Raw genomic sequence first — 21,077 nt, 5'->3', positions numbered from 1 at the left:
CTAATCTATGGTGATAGATACCTGAAAGTGGTTACCTCCTTTGACTCTTTGGGGTGTAGTGCAAACTGATCAGAAAAGGGGCCAAGAGAACCTTCTAGAATGATGGAAATGTTTTATATCTTATTTTGGGTTACATAAATGTACACAATTTTCCAAAATTTATTGAACTGAACTAACATTTTATTGCAGGTTAATGAAATCTCGATTAAAACAAAAACATATTCTGTCATTTCTTCAGACTTAAGAAATCTAAGAGCTATTTTTCTCCCAAATTTTTTTTTTGAAAATCTAGTAATAAATTTAGGTAATTGAAAAAGCTTTTTCTTTTTATGGGTAAAATGACATAATATATGATAAATGTGAGATTTATTTTCAAATTCTCTAGCATAATAACAAAAAAGGAGGACTGATAGATGAAACAAGACTGACAAAATGTTGATAACTCTAATTTTGTGTAAGTGAGAAATAGTTATAATGAAAAGTAAAATTAAAAGGAAATGAAAAAGAATAGGGCAGAAAGGGAATTCAAGAAATGTTACCCCAAAGGGTTAACATGATTTTCCTCCTTAAAATCTCATCATGTAAATTTGAGGACCATCGACAGAAAAATTTCAGTTATTCTCAATTTTCCTCATAATTTTAGCTTTGTTTAACTAAGAAATATTGGGAGAAATTACATTTTCTAAAACTTGAGAATAAAAAGATGGAGTAAATAAAGTTCAGGTAGATCAGTGTGATGTTATTATTAGGTCAATACATATATTATTGTCCCCTCAAAAAATCTATGAAAATGTATGGTTCCAAGAAGATTTACAAAGCCAAAAGTACAGAAGCTTTAGAGGACTCGATACTGTGATGGAGAAACGACATGAAGAATAAATACAGAAATGTGCCAAATACTTTGGCAAACTTTTATGCAAGTTATAAATTTGTTTTAAGCTACAGAAACTAAATGATCACAGATTTTTCTTAAGCATCTTCAAATAGTTGAGTAATTTTAAAATAAGTTAGCTCCTTTTGTTAATGATCTACTTACTGTTTTACAAGAGAGCATTTCACCATAAGTCAAGCACGTGGACTTTGAGAGACAAACTGCCTGAATTTAAATCCCAGCTCCTCACATAGTGCTGTGGTGACCTTGTACTTACCTCTCCTAGTCTAACAGAGATAATAATACTACCTGTTATGAAAAGCAAAGGAATTAACGTATGTTGGTTGGCATTTAGGAAAGGTTTCATGATAGTTATGTTACTACCTTTATACAGCAACAATGCCCTAAGCCTTTTCTGGGCTCTCCATTCTAAATGTGTCATTTTTAAGGTTTCTAGAATTACTAATCTACCTTCCCTTATCCAGAAACCCTGGTGGTGTAGTGGTTAAGAGCTACGGCTGCTAACCAAACGATTGGCAGTTCAAATCTACCAGGAGCTCCTTGGAAACCCTATGGGGCAGTTCTGCTCTGTCCTATAGGGTTGCTATGAGTTGGAATCAACTCGACGGCAAAGGTTTTGGTTTGGTCTGGTTTTGTCCCTTATGCACAATTGGGAAAACCACAAATATTGAGGGAACTTAGCAACAGAATGTGATCTAATCCAAATTCATTTGACAGCAAAATCTGACTTCAGCTCACTTTAAGCTATTTATATTCCTTATTTATCCCTACTTAGCATGACATTTTGCTGAAAAAATATTTATATGCTTGTTCACTGTATTCTGTCCCAGCTCTGTATAAGAGTGTTATACACTATATGCTGTATGCACCATCAGGCCCAAGGGTTTCATGTAAGGGATAAAGGACCTGAACCAATATTTTTCAGAGTTCTGAACGTTTTAATTTACTTCTCAGATGCAAAAATAATAACAAAAAGACACAATTAAGTACCAAAGGAAATCCTTTAATGAAATCACTTAAGTTTCATTATTTTTTTTTTAAGCTCCCTATGATGATTGAGGAATACGGTCTGGCGGTGGCAATGGTTAAGCACTCAGCTGCTAACTGAAGAGTTGGCAGTTGGATCCCATCCAATGGCTCCATGGGAGAAAGACTTGGTAATCTGCTCCTATAAACACTGCAACCTAAAAAACTCTATAGGGCAGTTCTACTCTGTCAGATGGGATCGCTGTGAGTCAGAATTGACTCAGTGGCACCTAATAACCAGAAAAAGATAATTTTGGAGTCCCCGGATGGTGCGAATGGCTAATGCACTCAGCTGCTAACTGGAAGGCTGGAGGTTCAAGTCCACCCAGAGGTGCCTTGGAAGAAAGGCCTGGGGATCTACTTGTGAAAAATCAGCCATTGATGGAGCACAGTTCTACTCTGACACACATGGGGTTGCCACTGAGTCAGAGTCAACTCCAGGGCAACTTTTTTTTTGTTTTGTTTTGTTTTAAGTGATAACTAAGTTCTGATCACTCACCATTTGCTGGATAACCTGGTGTGAGAGGGTCTCCTGCACCATTAAGATTTAAGACATTTCCACGCTGGACACCACCTCCAGGAAGATTCCAACCATTTGGATAGGACTTAACCCCGGGAACAAAATAGTCAGCTGGGTCTGAGTACAGGATGACTCCTTTGGCACCGGCTTGCTGGGCATTTTTAACCTGTAAAACAGTGTCTTTCCTTAATGCAAGTTAATTGTTCCAGATTTGGTAATATCAATTTTCAAAATTACACTTTAAAAGTGGCCAAACATCATCTTCAATCTTTTATTGTAAGACCTATAGCAACAGACATCTCTCAGAGAATGTTTTTTTTTTCTTTTTCCCACTAAAATCGAAAAAACCAAACTTGTTGCCATGAAGTCAATTCCAACTCATAGCGACCCTATATGACAGAGTGGAACTGCCCCATCGGGTTTCTAAGGGGTGCCTGGTGGATTCAAACTGCTGGCCTTTCGGTTAGTAGCCGCAGTGCTTAACCACTACACCACTAGGGTTTCCTTTTCCTACTACAAGCTCTAAAAACAGGGTTCCAGAGCTTGACTATCCCTCAGAGCAGCAGGTTTGGGAAAACTTTCGTCTTAGTGGCAGTGAGCATTTGCTTCCTCCACTAGTCTAGAAACAGTCAGCAAGTAGACTGCACAGGCCAGATTCCCATTGTTCTATGGCTGAAAAATGAGCAATATATTTGAAATTTAATTCCCCATTTAAACAACAGAAAATGTGAGCAAATCAAGTAATAGCAATTTTTAAAGCTGTTAAGCATAATCAGTATAAATTATTGCCTATAATAGTAACTTGTATAAAAATTTAATTTAGTAAATACTTCCAGGGATAATATTTAAAATAAAAGTACTGAAGGTTATTAACAAACCCAGGGCATGCTTCTCCCCAGGCCACAGACATAATCTGTGGGTATAGAAAAATCTGCTCGCCCTCGGCTTCTGCCCTGGCCCAATTCCAGTGAACCAACTGAATACCCCTGCCTATAAGCTAGTAAATGCGTCCGTCCCTTAAGATGGGCACATTGTAAAACAGGAGAGGATCATGGTCCTCAGAAAGTTTTAAGGAGATGGTTCTTCACAGGCAAGAAACAATATAACTTTTTTATATTTGAGGAAGAGGGAGGAGAGATGACTTTTACCTTATTTCCTCTGAAAATTTTCCCATATCTGGCGATGACAATCTTCCCAGAGCAATTGATTTTCATGTCCTGCTCCAGTTTAAAGAAGTCTTTAGCTCGTGCATAATTAACATACACTAGATCACCCTGTTGAGATCAAGAATGATTTAGTACAAAAGAAGTTTCTCTGTATAAGGACTGTTTCGTATCTTTTTTTGTTGTCCTTAAATATGTGTATGTGTATATATATATATATATATAGTGTTTTAGGTGAAACTTTACAGAGCAAATTAGTATCTCATTTAACAATTTATACACAAATTGTTTTGTGACATTGGTTGCAATCCCTGTGATGTGTCGTTACTCTCCCCTTTCACACCCCATTTCCCCGTTTCCATCCGTCCATTTTTCCTGTCCCTTCTGCTTTCTCGTCATTGCTCTTGGGCAGATGTTGCCAGTTTGGTCTCGTATACACGACTGAACTAAGAAGCATGTTCCTCATGTGCGTTATTGTTTTATAGACCTGTCTAATCTTTGGCTGAAGGATGAACTTCCAGAATGGCTTCAGTTCTGAGTTAAAACAGTGTCCAGGGGCCATAGTCTCAGGGGTTCTTCCAGTCTCTCTCAGACCAGTAAGTCTGGTCTTTTTTTTGGTGAATTTGAATTTTGTTCTACACTTTTCTCCCACTCTGTCAAGGATCCTTTACTGTGATCCCTGTCAGAGAGTTGGTGGTGGTAGCCAGGCACCGTCTAGTTCTTCTGGACTCAGGCTGGTGGAGGCTGTGGTAATTGTGATCCATTAGTCCTTTGTACTATTATTTCCCTTATGTCTTTGGTTTTCTTCATTCTCCTTTGCTCCAGACGGGATGGAACCAGTAGATGTATCTTAGATGGCTGCTGGCAAGCTCTGAAGACCCCAGACGCTACTCACCAAAGTAGGATGTAGAACATTTTCTTTATGAACTTTGTTATGCCAATTGACCTAGATGACCCCACAACCATGAGCCCCAGCCCTCAGCCCCAGTGACTCAGTTCCTCAGAGTGTTCAGATGTGTCTATGAAGTTTCTATGACTTTGCCTTTGTCAAGTTGTGCTGACTTCCCTTATATTGTGTACTATCTTTCCCTTCACCAAAGTTAACACTTAATCTATTATCTAGTTAATGATTTCCCATCCCCAACCCTTCCCTCCCTTGTAACCAACAATTGTTTCTTTCTGTGTATAAACCTTTTCTTGAGTTTTTATAATAGTGGTCTTATATAGTATTTGTCCTTTTGTGATTGACTTTTTTCACTCAGCTATAATGCCCTCCAGATACATCCATGATGTGAGACATTTCGAAGATTCGTCATTGTTCTTTATCATTGTGTAGTATTCCATTGTGTGTATGTACCATAATTAGTGTATCCATTCATCTGTTGATGGGCACTTAGGTTGTTGCCATCTTTTTGCTAGTGTGAATGACGCTGCAATGAACATGGGTGTGCATATGTCTATTCGTGTGACAGCTCTTATTTCTCTAGGATATATTCCTAGGAATGGGATTGCTGGATCATATGGTATTTCTATTTCTAGCTTTTTAAGGAAGTTCCATATTGTTTTCCACAGCAGTTGGACCATTTTACTTTCCCACCAGCAGTGCGTAAGAGTTCCAATTTTCCCACAACCTCTCCAACACTTGTTATTTTCTCTCTCTCTCTCTTTTTTGCCAGTAATGTTGGAGTGAGATGATCTCTCATTGTAGTTTTGATTTGCATTTCTCTAATGGCTAACGATCGAGAGCATTTCCTCATGTGTCTATTGGCCACCTGAATGTCTTCTTTGGTGAAGTGTCTGTTCGTATATCCGCTGCCAGTTTTTTAATTGGATTATTTGTCTTTTTGTTATTAAGGTATTGAAGTATTTTGTAGATTTTACAGATTAGACCCTTGTCGGATATGTCATGGCCAGAATTTTTTTCCCTGTCTGTGGATGTGTTTCACATCTTTGAAAGAGGGAAGAAGCAAGAGCACACAACAGGGTCAGAAGTGCACAAGCCTCAGACAAGATATTCACAAGAGGAATTAAATCAAGATGGCGATTAGATGAATTAGAGGAATATGAATCAGTTCTGTTCATATTTGTCCCGTTATTAGCTGCTGTGAGCCTGTTCCAACTCATGGCGATCTTATCTACAACAGAATGAAACATCGCCCAATCGTGCTCCATCTTAATGATCTTTGATATGTTTGAGCCCACTGTTGTGGCTATATTGCTATCCATAAAGTTTTCATTGGCTAATTTTCAGAAGTAGGTTGCCAGGCCTTTTGTACTAGTCTGATTTAGCCTGGAAGCTCTGCTGAAACCTGCGTACCATGAGTGACCCTGCCAGTGTTCAAAATAACAGTGGCATAACTTGTGGCATCATACGAATGTGCAAGCTGCCACAGTACGACAACCGGACAGACAGGTGGCCGTCCTGTAGATAGTGGCTATAAAGGTATAGAAGTGTTCCTCAGAAAAATGCATATAAATATACACATACCCACACTGCTGTGTGCAATTTCAAGGGGTCCAGGCCATCCTAGGTTAAGTCTTCAGTTCCAGATAATTTCTAGTATTCTATAATTTTATTTATTTACTGTTTTCCTCTTTGACTACATTTTTCATACCATGTGTGCAACAAATTTACACCTGATACAAAATAGACTTATTAATCAAGCTGATTCTAGGATTTGTTTGATGAGTATTTCTTGAAGACCTAAAGTGTTGAAAAACAGATGTCACTTTGATGACTAAAGTAGGCCTGAACCAAGCCACGATGTTTTCAATCGCCTCATATGCATTCAAAAGCTGGACAATGAATAAGGAGGACTGAGGAAAAACTGATGCCTTTGAATAATGGTGTTGGCAAAGAATATTGAATATACGATGAACTGCCAGAAGAATGAGCAAGTCTGTCTTGGAAGAAATACAGCCAGAGTGCTCCTTGGAAACAAGGAGAGCAAGAATTCATCTCACGTCCTTTGGACACGTTATCAGGAGGGATCAGTGCCTACAGAATGACATCATGCTTGGTAAGCCAGTGGGTCAGCAAAAAAGAAGAAGATCCTCAATGAGATGGATTGACACAGTGGCTGGAATGATCAGCTCAAGCAAAGCAACAATTATGAGGATGGTGCAGGACCGGGCGGTGTTCCATTCTGTTGTATATAGGGTCGCTATGAGTCTGAACCGACTTGACAGCACCTAACAACAACAACAATTTCTTCCTACAACCAATGCAATATTAATGCTTCATTAATGATAACACTATTATGTCTGAGTAATAATTGTTAGCCATCTCTGGAGCTCACCCTTATTTGAGCACCTCTGGAGCTCAGCCACTTATCTGTGGCTACAGATTCATTAGTCAATTTAGTTTCAGTAAATTTGCTTTTCACGTAAGAGTTTTACTTGAAATCTACCCTTAGTTAATATTACTATCTTTTGGGAAAACTATTTCTTTAAATGTCTCTAAAATGTGGCTATATTTTGATAAAGTATCAATCCTGACAAAACAAATTATGATGGAGAAGGAATTGGAAGTTATTAGTTTAAAAAATGACAATGTACTCTGAAAATGAAAACAAGTATGATAGATAGGTCCTCTCAGCACTTCTCAAATACAAGTTTTCACTGTTAGTTAGAAAAAAGCTTTGTTTTCAGACAATGACCTTCTTGTACAGTTTACACTGTACCATTGTTCCATAACTGGGAATAAATACAATCTTGCACTGTTAACCTAGAATTTTCTCTGTTTCTTTCAAGCTCCCATCTTCCTGCCCTTGTTAATAGAGACAAAATTGAAGGACAAAACCAGTGATTCTCAAAGCATGGTCTTTGAACCAGCAGAATCTGCATCACCTAGGGGACCCTGTTAAAAAATGTATATTCTCAGGGTCCAACCAAACCTACTGAGACTCAGGGGGCAGGTTCACGAATCTATGTTTTACAAGCCCCTCTCCTCCCAGGTGATTGTGATGCATGCTTAAATTGAGAACTATTAGACTATATATTATGGACATTGTCAAATTACTAAATTCAAATGGCCTAAAGTAGAGCCCAGTATTTTTAACTCCAGAGTCTTCAAACGTAGATTCACTGATAGTGAAATATTTTAAACACACATACAAACATGCATATTTTTAAAATAGAATTTGAAAACCATTGGCTGGGTTACAGGTGATCCAGTGAAGCACATTTTAATCTTACAGCAGACAACCAACTCATCTGATATTTGAACACAAAAAGCAATCCTATACAGAGTCACATGCTCCATCTCTCCTCCCATTCATCTGGAAGAATTTAAGTCTACTTGGAAGAAATAAGAGTTATGATCTCTATGGCTGTAATTCTATCAAAGTCCAAAAATCCTTTGGGGACTTAACTGCTTATGCAGTAAACCTACAAACTGGATTTGTAGTGTTCTCCTTACAACATTCTGTCTTTCACTTGATCTGTTTCTTCACACATAATTTTTTCACTTCTCAGTAAATCTTAGTGTTCTTCACCTAGTTCATACTCATTTCACGTTAAGATATTTTAAATGTGTTTTTGTATCTTAGAGCTATTTTAAATTTTCTGCTATCATATACTACTTGTCCATATAGATTTAACTCCTATCTGGTAATTATAATGCTATTTTTTAAGGAAGATTTTATTAGTTAATTTTCTTTATATTTTCTGGTTATACAGACATATCACTGTAAATAATAAAAAAGGAAGGAATTACTAGATATATTTTCAATACAGGGCAACATAGATAAAGTTAGCAAACAGGTGACAAATTAGGAGAAGACATTTGCAATATTTAAAGCCAATATTGGAAGAATAACTACAATGTTTAAGAAACCCCTACAAGTTAACAAGAAGAAAACAAATTCAATAGGGGGAAAAAAAGGATGTAATTAATCATTTCACAAAGTAAAAAACCGAAACAGTTAGCAAATATGTTTAGAGACGATCAACCTCTATTTATGATCAGAGAAATGAGAATTAAACAATAAAACAATTAGATGGGCAAAAGTTTTAAAGCCATATAACTTCAGGTGTCGATGAAGATGTGAAGAAAGACAAATACTCATACATGGTCAGTGGGTGTATAAACTGCAACAGGATGGATTTTGTGATGTTAAGTATGCTCTAAAACCCAGCAATCCCACGCTTGGGTTATCGTCCACAGAGAAACCCTTGCAGGTCCATGTGGCGACATGTGTGAGCATATTCACTCAAACAATGTTTATGGTAATGAGCATTTAGCTGTTAACTGTCAAACTATGAGTCCATCATGGACAGAATACTAACAGAACACATGTTACATTCGGTATGCACAGAAGATGGAATAATATGCAACAGAGATAAGTAATGACTACCCTGACAAAAAGCAACATGTATGGATTTTTAAAAGACAATTGACTGAAAATAGTAAAAAACTGAGTAAGACCTAAAGTGTCATTCTACATCAAGCCCAAAATGAAGCTATGTATTTTCCCAACAATACATACATATCGAAGGACATACCTACATTAGAGTGAGTGTAGTGGGGAGGGGAATGGAATTGAGAATAGGGATGGGAGATAAAATAAAAGAGGGGCCTCACATGGACCCATGATGCTAGTGTGTCTTATCCTGAGGAATAAGACTAAGTGGCCTCAGTACCTCTGAGGTCTAAAGTATATTGCCTCTTGATTTCCAATTATACCCCTTATTTCTATTTCATGCCTCTGGCCAAAACATCTAACAATTATTAAATAATTATGATGACTGAAAGTATTCTTATTATATGCCTAATATAAGAATATCTTCTTATTAAATTAGAATTCCTCTAATATTATACTATTAAGTATGATGTTGACTCTTCATTTGAAGTAAATTTCATAGAAACAATAGAAAATATTCTGAGATTTTCTAAAATTAGTAATGAGTTGATAAAGTATATACATTTGAAAACCATTAAAATATGTTTTTATCTTATCTTGTAAAAATATGTCATTCCCTAATTTTTTTATCGTACTTTAGATGAAAGTTTACAGAACAAATAGTTTCTCATTAGACAGTACACATATTGTTTTATGACATTGGTTAACAACCCCACGACATGTCAACAGTCTCTCTTCTTGACCTTGGGTTCCCTATTACCAGCTTTCCTGTCCCCTACTGCCTTCTAGTCCTTGCCCCTGAGCTGTTGTGCCCCATTAGTCTCATTTTATCCTATGAGTCTGTCTAATCTTTGGCTAAAAGGTGAACTTCTAGAGTGACTTCATTACTGAGCTAAAAGGGTGTCGGGGTCCATACTCTCGGGGTTTCTCCAGTCTCTGTCAAGCCAGTAAGTCTGGTCTTTGTGAGTTAGAATTTTGTTCTACATTTTTCTCCAGCTCTGTCCAGGACCCCCTGTTGTGATCCCTGTCAGAGCAGTCAGTGGTGGTAGCCGGGCACCATCTAGTTGTACTGGACTCAGTCTGTGGAGGCTGTGGTAGTTGTGGTCCATTAGTCCTTTGGACTAAACTTTCCCTTGTGCCTTGTTTTCTTCATTCCCTAATATTAAACCATCTTTATGTCCTTGAAATAAAGTCTATTTGGTGAAGATAGATTTCTAACTATCAATTCAACTCTAAGTGCAAATATTTTACTTAGGATGTTACAGTGACAGTTAAACCCTTATCTCTCTACTGAGTAATAGTCTAATCTACCCAATTTTCCAGCAACAACTCCCTTGTGAATATATTCTAAGCATCTCAAACTCAACATGTACAAAATCAAATATACTTAATGTGGAATATTCTATTAGGAAAGAAGACTTTAAAAAAGATAATAATACATTACTATTCAGACTTTTCAAATTAAATTTTTTCACCAAAAACAAAGTACTGGGAAGGAATCTGGGGCTTGATTGTAAAATTACCGACAATAGGTATGCATGCCGCTTCACTGACTAAACCACAAAAAATTTTCTAGAATGGACATTCCTGGTTTTTATTCAAAATTGGCAACAACATCCTTATTCAAACTCTTTTGAAAAATTAATCAGTGTTCTACAACTGTAGTAACATATGTAGTCTATTCATACAATGGAAGTTACTCAGCAATAAAAAGGAACAAATTCCTGATAAATGACAAGACTGTGAATCTCACAGACGTTATGCTTGGTTAAAGAAAGCAGACACAAAAGGTCATATGCTTATATGCTATACAATTCCATTTATATGAGTTTCTTAGAAAAGACAAAAACAATCTACGGTGGCAAAACTATCAGAAGAATGATTGCCTCTAGGAGGGTGTAGGAATGACTGGCAAGAAGCATGAGGGGACTTAAATCAGTGATGGTTATATTCCGTACATTAATAAGGGTTTGGATCCCACAGGTGCATGCATTTGTCAAAAGCCATTAAATGTAAACTTTGGATCTGTGTACTTCACTGTAGTAATTTTACCTTAAAAAAGCTATTTAAAAAATCAATCTCCATATTTCTAACTAAGAACTTTTAGTTTCTTATCTAAATTACATGCACTGGAGAAAAAAATAAAGAAAACTAGAGAAATGTAGCAACTAATAGAGATTGTAACAACTGGGAAGATTTTTTTTTTAAAGTGAAAGCAATGTTTCTAAGTTAGTCTTAACACAGAACATCAAATGTGGAAAGAGGGTAAATTTGGATTATGTCAAAAATCGCCTTATAACCCTTTAATTATGATCTGCACATATAGAGGGAGGTTCTGTTGTTGTTTTCATTTCATTTTAGTTTAGTTTAGTTTTACCTCTGGCATTCCTTGTGGAGAGAAAGCACTGAAAGGTGGCACAACATCTGAAATATTTTCATATCCAGGAGGAGGTGGTTCAAATAATGATGTGTTGAAAAGCTAGAGTAAAAAAAAAAAAAAACAAACAAACAAAGAATCAAAAATAAATCAGTTAAGGCTTGATTAAACGACAGTCAAACAAGAAAAATACATACTATCTTTCTGTCACTAAGGGTTAATCTATCCTTTAGTATTTTGAGAATACATTATCAGATACTCAGCACTGTGCTAGAAGCTGTGAGGAGTTCATGAAATGAATAAATTACAGCTCCTGTCTTCAAAATGGTACAGTCTAGTTAGGGAGGCAAAGCTAATAAAAATACCATATCAGAATTACTCAAGTTGTTATGTTTTCTTATGCCTTCTTAGGAGCAAAAGAGCATAGTTTGGTATTTTCAAGTTGTAGATTTTTACCTATTTTGTGGTAAAGGATGAATTTAGTTGGAGGTTTGGGGGTTAAGTTGAAAAAAGTCAACAGAAAGAACAGAAACTAAATTAAACTTGTAAAGTTTGTAATATAAAATGAAACAATTAAAAAAAGACAATTATTGACTTCAGGGGAAAATAAATTGTGCAGAAGAGTAAAAAGAATCTCAGTTTACTATATGGCTGTGAATAGTTAGTCCCAATAATTAAACTACACGCTGCCATTGAGTTGATTCTGACTCATAGCAACCTCATGTATTACAGAATAGAACTGCTGCATAGGATCTTCTTGACTGTAATATTTATGGAAGCAGATAGCCAGGCCTTTCTTCCTTGGTGCCACTGGGTGGGTTCAGACTGCCAACCTTTAGGTCAGCAGTTGAGCTCAAACCATTTGCGCCACCCAGGGAACTTGTGGTCAGGGTACAGGGATGAAGTACAACCAAATCATCATCGTGTCAACAAGCAATGCGTAAACGTGAAAAGAAAGCAAAAAGAGCACTATAAACCCATTATTTAAATAAATAGAGGTAAACATCAAAGTATCAACTGAAAGTTGAATAGTGATTGCCTCTGGGAAGAGGAAATAAGAAAGAAGGAAGGCCCTTTGGAAAACTACGTGATTCTTTTTGTCTAGATGTAACTTGGATAAAATAAATACCAAATAATGGTATAATTTTAAAAATTTAAGAAGCTTTAGGCAGCTAAGACCATTAGGGAGAATCTCCAAAATGAAACTTACATATGATACTTTTTATATTGTGTCAAGCTTTATGAATTACATAAATGCTTGTAATAGTAAAAGTGAATAACAAAATGAAATAATAAAAGCAGTAGTATGTTTGCAATTGGGAGGTAAGGAGGAAGGAAAGGAGAGGAGAAATGTAGGTTTTCTGTTTTCCTCATCGTACACAGATAATGCTTAAATTTGATGGATCAAAACTGAGGTTTAAGTATACATACATTTTTTAACATTGTTAATATTTTATATCATTAAATGCTTTTCCTAAACATGTTTTTAAAAATCTCATGGTGTTTAATTATATAGATATGCCACCATTTATTTAATAAATGTTACAGGGCTATATGATGTATATTGGCATTCCTCATATACTTTTTAAAATACTTTTTTATTTTGGAACATATTTGATTATACTTTTTAAAGTTAAGCTGTTAACGACTATAATTTAAAATAGTGGCTAATATGGAAAGTTTGAAATGACATTAGGAAATTTAGCAATAATTACATCACTGACTGCAAAACATACCAAAATATTAATCATTTAAGAAGAGACTGATAATCAATACGAGAGATGATTGACATATCATTGTATTTTGAAATTAATATATATATACATACATATTGAAATCACATGATGGTTTCTGTTCACTGACCATGCTGGACATATTTGAAGCTATATATAATTCAGGAGGCTCAGCTAATAAAAGGAAGCTATGTAACAAAAGGAGCTATTCTAGATATGATAGCTTTAAAAAAAAAATCCCTATGCTAAATAAGGATGAATATATGAATTACCATGATAAGAAATATCTTAATCTCTTGAATTATCTTCTCTTTTTCAAGTGTCTGCTTTAATTTGAAAACAAGATTGTAAATTCTTTTGAATAGATATCGTTCTATAGACCTCCCCCTCAAGCCCTCCTCTAAACCATCTTTCTCTCCAAATGACCATACACAAGTTCTTGGTATAGAACTGAGCACATAATCATGTGAGAGACATTATCATTGAGTACCAATAAAAATCTGCTGACTCAAACTATTCACTCAGTCTCTGCATTTCCTAGCAATCCAAGTCTATGCAATGTCTTCATAATTCAAACCTATCAAAGATGTAGTTGGTCTTATTCTAGTTGCTTGGAAGCTCACTAATATATCATATTTGATGGGATTAACATTGGTGTGCAATATTTAAGATACAAAATAGCATCTGCCATCAAGCAGTAATTCCTCAGAATCTATCCAACATTATATTAAATTCAATTACAGTCATGCACCGCATAACATCCGTTCGGGCAATGTCCAACCACATATCCATCCACGATCCCATAAGGTTATATGTAAGTCAGAATAGTTAGGTACAGTTTGTATCTAACATCAGTTAGTCAAATGTTTGTCTTAATATATAGTATATAGTGTACCTTTCTATGCATAAAAAACATTAAAGAAACACTTCCAGAAACACTATAACATCTTTAACATGATAATACAGTAATAATAATAATGTTTTGATGTGTATCTCAAATTAGTGCCCATTTGTTATCAGGAACCATTATATGTACCTCAAATTTTTAATATAGTAGGCTTTATGGGGGTTGGTTAGTAACTACGGGTTGTATGTAAGTTGGACGTTCATAACCGAGGAATTGCCTGTATATAACGTGGTGTTCACACAATATCCAAATCACATAATGTCTTACTTTACAGAATGTATCATGGACGTTCAGTGATGCATGACTGTATAAGAAAGTAGTCAAGATTGGTAATAAGTTATTAAAAATGTCATTAACAATTTTCAGTAATATTGATTTCTATCAATATTTTCAGATGGGTTAAGAAGTTCTTTCACAGAAAGTATTTGAAAATAATAGATATTGGGGAGAAGCTTTCTTTTATTCTTTTTTTTTTTTACCTCATTTCCATCTTCATCAATTATTGAGATGTAGTTGGGATTAGTCTTATTGGGATAGGACAACAGGACATCGTAATGGGCTAACTCAACAGAATCCAGGCCAAATTCTTTCCATTCGGATTGAATTTGCTTTGCAAGCTGGAAGTTTTGTTCCGTTCCTGCTAAATGTGGTATCTGTGTAAAATTACTGGTGGACAAAAATTGAAAGTGGTTAGAAATCAATGTTTAGATCAATGTTTAGTCAATCTTTATCCTAAATCAACAACAAAATAAGGCAGACTTACATTTAAAAATACTTTGAAAAGTGATAGGTAAAAAAGAAAGAGTGGTATTTTTGCATCAAACAGATTTTCAAAGCCTGTTTTGAAATGTTCATGCTCTAATTTGTACTTACTTAAGAGAAAAACTGAACAAACTGATATTTGTAGAGCCTTTAGTGGTGCAGTGGTTAAGAGCTCGGCTGCTAACCAAAAGATCGGAAGTTTGAATCCACCAGCCACTCCTTGGAAACCCTACGGGGTGGTTCTACTCTGTCCTACAGGGTTACTATGAGTCAGAATTGACTGGAAGGCAATCAGTTTGGTTTTCTTTTTTGGTTATATGTGCAGTCCTGTTGACATACACCATATAGCAGATGAAGAAAGTGTCATATTCTTTCCATAAATCCCATATATCTTGGAGCTTTCGCGAAATTATCTGTTTCTTTGCTTGTATAAGATATATTTGGGAAATAAAAAATATTTTCATCCAAAAGACCAAGCTGAGACATAATAACTACTGAGAATTACATTTGCTTTCAAATACTGAAAGTTACAGGCACATTTGAAACCAATTACTAACCATTTAGAAATTGCCTTATTAAGGAATAATCTAAACATATGGGCACAAGCGCAGACTCCATCAATCATGCACTTAAAATTAATGAAGAGAATTAGCGTGACAGGAAATATCTTTAACAAAAATGCTATTCTGTATGTGGCCAAAATTTTGGCTACCATGTCTTGAGTTCTTCATCTGTACATAGGGAGAATATCACCACCTCACTACTTCACAAAAATTTGAGGCTCAGTGAGATAACTCACATTAAACAGCAGTTACTTTTTTTGTTTGTTTGTTTTAATCATTTGGAAAGTGTGTTGCAAATAATTTGTTGCTAATACTATAGAATATCAAATTTTATTTAAAAAATAGTAGGAATAATAATTTAGGAATTATCCAAAACAGCAACAAATGTTTTGTATATTCAAAAATATTGCTTATATATACTTTTCCCGATTGAAAAGTTTAAATATAGTCGAAGTATCATTTGAAGCCTGTTACATACGTTATATCATTTCATTCATAAAGCAAAGTTAAGGAAAGCTCTTGGTATTCCTGTTTTAATACATCACATCTGGTTTACAAATGACAAGACTATGCTTACAGGGGTTACGTGACTTAAAGTAAAAGGTGGAACTAGTATGCAAATGCAGACCAGTGATATTCTGCGGCACTCTGTCTAAAACACTCTTCTAAAATAATTTCAGGACATGAGGGAAGAAGGAAAGGCCCTCTAAAGAGATGCAAAACAGTGAACAGATCTGAGAATTCCACTAGGTGTTTATAGAACATAAAAGAAAACATAGGATAAGCCTGGACCGCAAAGGTGACTGAAAAGGCAGCTTCTACTTAACATCCTCAACCCAGAGGCAGATAACTCACATAGGTAGTAGGGACCTTTAACAGCAGAACAAAAGATCATAAAGTGGGAGAAGAGGGAAAGTTGGAGGCTTCTGATCTATGGACAAGGGTGAATCATCCTGTAAGCACAGGCTTAACTTCTGCTTATTTACTAATCTGTAGTATATAACTTCACATGGGTTTCACCACATCTTTGAAATTGTTCACTACAGATTTTTAAGTAAGCACAAGTAAGCCCATGCTTACCTTGCTTACTGGCAGGGACTGTAAATTTGAAAAGGGGCTCTGATTCTGTAGGAAGGTGCTGTGGGGTTGGGAGAGACAGATGACAGCCAAACCCAGAAACAGAATCTTTCACTGTGGTTAAAAAAAAAGAAATTGTTCACTACAGATGATCTGATAAGCTAGGTAAGCACCGTGCTTACCTTGCCTACTGGATAATCCGCCCCTGTCCATGGTACATATGGTACATATCGATTGGAAGCTCTCTGATGTATAAATGACAAGTTGCAAATCTGGAGACTCCTAGAAGCTTCTAGAGATTCAGTCATCCTTAGAGGGATGAGTGGAGGTTCTCTTAATCTCTTTGTGTGTAAGTGTGTGTTAATGGTGAACACCTTTGAGTTCTAAGTAGTAAGAGAAACTTATAGAGGGCCGTGGAGAATAAGCAAAAACCAGGCTGCTTGGGTCTTGCTCAAGAGTCCAGAAAGAGAAGTAAAGAAAGGCATTCTTTTTTTTTCCCTTGTTGGTTAGTCCATGTCACGGGTTGGGAAAGGAAGAAGAAATCAGGGATGCAGCTATTTCTAGGAATGAAGACTACATCTCTTGGACCTTTATTTTTGTTATACCTATTACACATAACTACAGTGGAATAGGAGGGTCTGAGAGGTGCAAGCGGTTAATGTGTTTGGCCACTAACTGAAAGGTTAAAGGTTCAAGTCCACCCAGAGACACCTCGGAAGAAAGGACTGGTGATCTACTTCTGAAAAATCAGCCACTGAAAACCCAATGGAACAGTTCTACTCTGACACACATGGGGTCACCATGAGTCAGAATTGGCTGGACAGCATTTGATACTAGTACTGGTCTAGTAGAATAAGGGCAAGAGGCAGAGGTGGGGTTTCCATAAAGATAAAGAAGTTTAAGCTTCAGGGTCTCCAACCTGAGAGAGCCCTTCCAATACCTCAGGAGATATCCTAGCAAATTTTTATTTAGAATTTTAATTCTATTATAATCAATAAAGGCATATATATGTGTGAGTACGCATATTATCTTTTTATATAAAATTATAAAAAATCAAAGAATACTATTATGTGACACATGAATGATAAACCATTCAAATTTCAGTGCCCATAAATAAGATTTTATTGGAACAGCCACACTCATTTGTTTATGTACTTTCTATGGCTTCTTTTGTGCTACAATAGCAGAGCTGAGTAGCTGTGACTACCAGTTGGCCCACAAAGCTCAGCCCTTTACAGAAAAAGTTTGCTGACTTCTGTTCTAAAACATCAATAAAAGTGAAGTTCACCTGAGAGCGTATTCCTCCCCATATAAAATGTGATACAATAAGACCCCCAAGAAATAAAAACCTAAAAAAGTCAGTTCCTCACACCTGAAATTTTCCATCAAAACTTCTGAACAGAATTTTTCCCAACAAATTGTCCATAGCAACTTTCAAGTATATACTTACAATAAGAACTTCTTGATGTTCCCAGCTTTCAATTCATCCAAAAATACCTTTTTCATATTTTGCTGTGGAACAATGATAGATTCATTGGAGGATTTTATAAACCACCCTGTAAAATACATCCAAACAGATGAATGAAATACAAGCTCATAGGCAGATCTTATTTTTCCTTATTATTATTGTATCTACCATATGTGAAATACAAAATATCAATTATTTCTGGCATTAAGTGAGATTTTTCTGAATTTTAATTTCTCTTGCCTACTTCCATTAAAAAAAGAACATGCACTCTTTTAAGAACTGTCTATATGAAATTAAACTGACAACAGCAACTCGAAAGATTCAATAGGAAATCTAAGGGACAGTGAGTTTATGTTAACAGGGGAGAGACAATTCTAAAAAGGAGGGTGAGAATGACTGCACAATTTAAAGAATGCAATCAATGTCACTGAATTATACAGGTAGAAATTCTTGAATTGGTGTATGTTCTGTGTGTACCTTCTCAACAATGAGAAAAAAATTATTTAAAAAAACAACATGAAGACTGCTTTTTTAATTATAATATGATTACAACATATTAAAATATATTTTCATCCAATTTTAGAGACAGGTGTTGCTGTTATTCTCCCTAAGAAATGTTTCATGAGGAAATCAGCGCTAAACTTAAATATGGTATTCATGTTTCACTTTATGGGGATAAGCATGATCTGTAGAAAGTTAAGGCAAAAAGGAGATCCGCCTTCTTTCTCCGTGAAGTTTCTCCGTCCAGTGACTGCTCCTCTGCTGGCCAAGAGCAGGCATTTAATAAACGTTTATAATGAGTTATGAATATATCTCAAGTACATAAATTATTTCAAACAGTCGAAAGAAACTCAGACTTCACATTTGCTCTGGTTCTGAAACTAAAGTAAAACGTGCTGAGATTTTTTTTCCAGCTGAAGTATAAAAAAAAAAACCCGAAAAACCTGTTACCATTGAGTCGATTCCATGACCCTAGAGGACAGTAAAGCTGCCCTCATAGGGTTTCCAAGGCTGTAAATCTTTATGGGAGCAGAATGCTACATCTTTCTCCTGTGGAGCAGCTGGTGAGTTCAAACCCTAGACCCTTCGGTTAGCAGTCGAGCACTTAACCACTGTGCCACCAGGGCTCCAGCTCCAGCTGAAGTAGGCTTGAGAAATTCCGAGTCAGAAAACTGCAGTGAGACTACAGTTCACCCAATATCTCTGCAAGGAGCCCAGCTCACAGAGAAGACCAGAGGCAATGGCCGGCCAGATCATACAGAGCCTTGGCGTTTACACTAAGGGAAACGGGACCTCATTACAGAGTTTATGCAAAGAAATGATATGATCAGGGGATAAAATGATTACCAAAATCAGCGAGCTCTCCTGGAACTTCGTAGTCATTTAATCAAATGATCACATGCACACATACATACATGCACACATACATAGTGAAATGAATGGTTCAGAGCTAAAGAAAATAACATTCCACTTGGGCGTAAAACAGAATCCACAGCAAGAGTAAACTGCCTGGCAATACCTTAACCTAGTCCTGTGCATAAAAGTCCACTTAGGAGCGTCTTGTCTTCAAGAAAGAATAAAGTGCCCACACCCCAGCACTGTGCTAGGAGCTTTACATTTTATTTCATTGCTATTCCCAATAAATTTCAGATAAACGACCCTCACCATAAAGAAAGGGAAACTGAGGCTTAGAGAAACTTGGTAACTTATTCAATGCAACTAACAGAAGGCAGAGTCAAAATCAGAAAGTCAAAGTGTGAGCTTGTCTGTGCTGCCCAGATCTTCTTGGAGAGTTGGTTTAACTCTGTAAATCAGGACACGGCAGCGATGTACAACACCTGTTGGTAAGGATCTATTTCAGAGCCCTCACAGTAAATCTGGGGTCAAAGAAACATTAACCCAGTTTCCAAATGTGCCTCTTTGCTCCCAGGCTGAAAGAATGCAGAGAGAAAAAGTCCCCCATACAGCATGGCCCTGAACTCTATCGTACACGTGAAGTAGTCCCAAGCACACGACTCCATAAAGATCCTGAACAAGTACGTGCCGCTTTGAGCAAAGCTCCCTGGACCACCTGGTTCATGTGCCCGAAACATCTGCTGCTAGTTTAACAAAGTAGCTACTTCTTTCAAGGCTTGGGCGGGTGGAACTTTCTGAAGCCCAGTTTCAGGAATTCATAATTCTACACCTTACCCTGGGGGTCTGTCCCACAAGTTACTGGTCCAGAATCAAATCTGCACCGTCCCCAGGAACTCCCCACCTAACTAGTGGGGACTCATCCTCACATTTCTCCAACCCAAAATCGCTGCCCCTTGGGGAGAAAGACGAGCTTTGGTGGCGCAGTGGTTAAGCGCTCCCCTGCTAACCTAAAGGTGGGCAGTTGGAACCCACCAGCCGCTGTGCAGGAGAGAGACGTGAAAATCTGCTTCCATAAAGATTTACAGCCTAGGAAACCCTAGGTGGGGCAGTTCTACCCTGCCCCATAGGGTCGCTATCGACTGGAAGATAGTGGGTTTTTAGTGGGTTGGAGGGAGGAGGGCAACAGGACCCAATTCAGCAGCCCGGCCCGCGTGTCCCCGGAGCCGCGGAACTGCCGGGCTCCCCACGCCCGCGTATGCGCGGGGGTTTGGATGGCGAGTGCGTCCCTACCGAAGAGGAAGCCGAGGCCAAACAGGCCGCCGGCCAGCACCAGCGCCCCAGCGCAGAGCCTGCTCGGGCGGCGCCAAGCGTTAACGGAGGAGTCGGTGTCTTGAAGGAGATTCCACATCCTCGCGCGGGTCTGGCACCCAGAGTGCGTCCCTCGACCTGCAGCTCCGCGAGGCAAAGTCTTCCTCTCCCAAGTGCCTCTATTATCAGTTACTGGCGGCTGGAATCTGCTCCCTGCGGAGTCTAGTTTCTCCGCCCTGAAAGTATTTCTAGCTTACTCTGAACCAATCCTGGCGAGAGGAAGGCGATATTTGCCATCAGAAGAAGAAGGAAACCCAGCCCCTTTTGAGAGGTACTTAAAAAAAAAATTTTTTTTTTTTTTTTTTTATTTAAGAGAAACGAGGAAGGGAGGTAGAGAGGGAGGAGGGAACTACTCACCTCTCTCCACTCCCAGACCAAAATCTTCATTCCCAAAAGGAAAACAGTGCTGTCCATACTGGCTGAAAGTTTTGACTTACTAATATTGCTCAGAAATGAAACCAGCATTTTCATCCCAGCTGATAAGGGCTATAAAACTGTCTTT

The 21,077-nt window shown here is 37.2% G+C and overlaps 1 protein-coding gene across 5 annotated transcripts in view; it reads right to left on the bottom strand.

The window, feature by feature from the left end:
- The window catches only part of FOLH1 (folate hydrolase 1), a 59,176-nt gene that overhangs the window by 36,896 nt on the left and 1,203 nt on the right, over nucleotides 1–21,077 (bottom strand). For 2 of the 5 annotated variants that reach the window (XM_004390480.1, XM_023725369.1), the window contains exons 2-7: nucleotides 20,236–20,245; nucleotides 17,834–17,939; nucleotides 14,461–14,647; nucleotides 11,342–11,443; nucleotides 3,587–3,712; nucleotides 2,418–2,604 (exon numbers count right to left, since the gene is read on the bottom strand). In XM_004390480.1, the coding sequence (XP_004390537.1) occupies nucleotides 2,418–2,604; nucleotides 3,587–3,712; nucleotides 11,342–11,443; nucleotides 14,461–14,647; nucleotides 17,834–17,939; nucleotides 20,236–20,245 (718 nt within the window). Of the gene's footprint in view, nucleotides 1–2,417; nucleotides 2,605–3,586; nucleotides 3,713–11,341; nucleotides 11,444–14,460; nucleotides 14,648–17,833; nucleotides 17,940–20,235; nucleotides 20,246–20,497; nucleotides 20,621–21,077 lie in introns of those variants that run through there. The other 3 variants (XM_004390479.1, XM_004390481.1, XM_004390482.1) reach the window with 2 other exon arrangements.

The sequence above is a fragment of the Trichechus manatus genome, unplaced genomic scaffold (assembly GCF_000243295.1).
Source record: "Trichechus manatus latirostris isolate Lorelei unplaced genomic scaffold, TriManLat1.0 scaffold00302, whole genome shotgun sequence".
NCBI lineage: Eukaryota > Metazoa > Chordata > Mammalia > Sirenia > Trichechidae > Trichechus > Trichechus manatus.
Note: the sequence above shows the minus strand (reverse complement) of the source record. Positions and strands in the feature narration are given on the sequence as shown.